The sequence below is a fragment of the Anneissia japonica genome, unplaced genomic scaffold, assembly GCF_011630105.1.
Source record: "Anneissia japonica isolate Jap-2015-1 unplaced genomic scaffold, ASM1163010v1 scaffold3934_len446420_cov169, whole genome shotgun sequence".
NCBI classification, from domain to species: domain Eukaryota; kingdom Metazoa; phylum Echinodermata; class Crinoidea; order Comatulida; family Comatulidae; genus Anneissia; species Anneissia japonica.
The window spans coordinates 312198-313343 of NW_022723069.1; the positions used below are offsets into that span (position 1 = coordinate 312198).

General features: G+C 34.0%; 1 protein-coding gene across 1 annotated transcript in view; it reads left to right on the forward strand.

Annotated features, from left to right (window-relative positions):
• Positions 1–1146, forward strand: part of LOC117112088 (coiled-coil domain-containing protein 24-like) — a gene marked incomplete in the record, with an annotated part of 7137 nt that overhangs the window by 2994 nt on the left and 2997 nt on the right. Inside the window, 2 exon segments of the mRNA XM_033255138.1 lie at positions 587–657; positions 932–1031. Of these exon segments, the coding sequence (XP_033111029.1) occupies positions 587–657; positions 932–1031 (171 nt within the window).

Below are 1146 nucleotides of genomic sequence, written 5' to 3' on the forward strand. Positions count from 1 at the left end.
AATAACTGGGGAATCTCATTCTTACAAAAAATATAATGATCTTTTTTTAAACTGTTAGAATGTCCTTTTTAAGACCTCATGTTTAATTCAAAGCCTACTTTTAATTTTTATGAGCTACTCATTCAAATCAATACCTGGGCTTTTGCCTGAGAAAACCATAGTATGTAAAATTTGGCATAATTTAAAGGGTGGGCTTATGCTCAAGAAACTATGGTACATGTTAGTACATTTGATTAAAACAATTTTACTTCGCTAGTAGTTAAAATATTCTGAGAGGGGCAATTAGTTTATGTTTTGGCATGATTAATCTGACCGTGACAGGCTGCCATCGCAATACATTTTTCTGAATAATAGTATATGATAAGCAGTGACAAAAGTTCGCGCTCCCCAAAAATCACTTCATATCACCATACATTGCTAGCTAGCACCCCCTCACTTAATCATCGAGACTTCACCCTTCATTCCCCACATTTCACTCCTACTGTAGATGCTGTGCAGACGTGGCTGTATTAGTCCAAAGAAAGATCTCTTACCATATCGACGATGTACTGATCATATTTAATTAAAATTTATCTTTCCTCAACAGAGAATCTAATTCTGATCTATCAGGGTTTAATAGTGATATTCTTGAGTATGTATTGGAAGAAAGTGATAGAGGTAAGTATAATGTACTTTGCTACTACTATTTATTATTTACTAGGTAGCCTTGTCAATCCTGAGACAGGAAACAGTTACATCATATAATAGTCTCCATTCTGATCTCAGTGACCAAATATAGGACTGTTTTCAGCCAATAGGAATTGGTTTTCTTTATCACCACAATGCAAGCTTTGTACAAAGGTTTCTATGCTGATAAGCATAGTTTAAATAAACATTGTGGGAACTTCTGTTAGAAGGCTCTTTACAGACAATAAATTTTTATATTTTTTAGCATCCCCTGGCAGTGAGCTGAGACGACCATTAACAGCATGCAGTAGTCGAGATGGAAGGGAAACTCCCATGCGAATGACGCCCTCTAGCGATGGAGATTAGTAAGAATAACACATTCCATTGTTTCTTATCAAATAGTAGTAATAATAATAATAGTAATGCACATGATATTGATAAAATTGCATATACAGTATATAAATATATACTATATATATA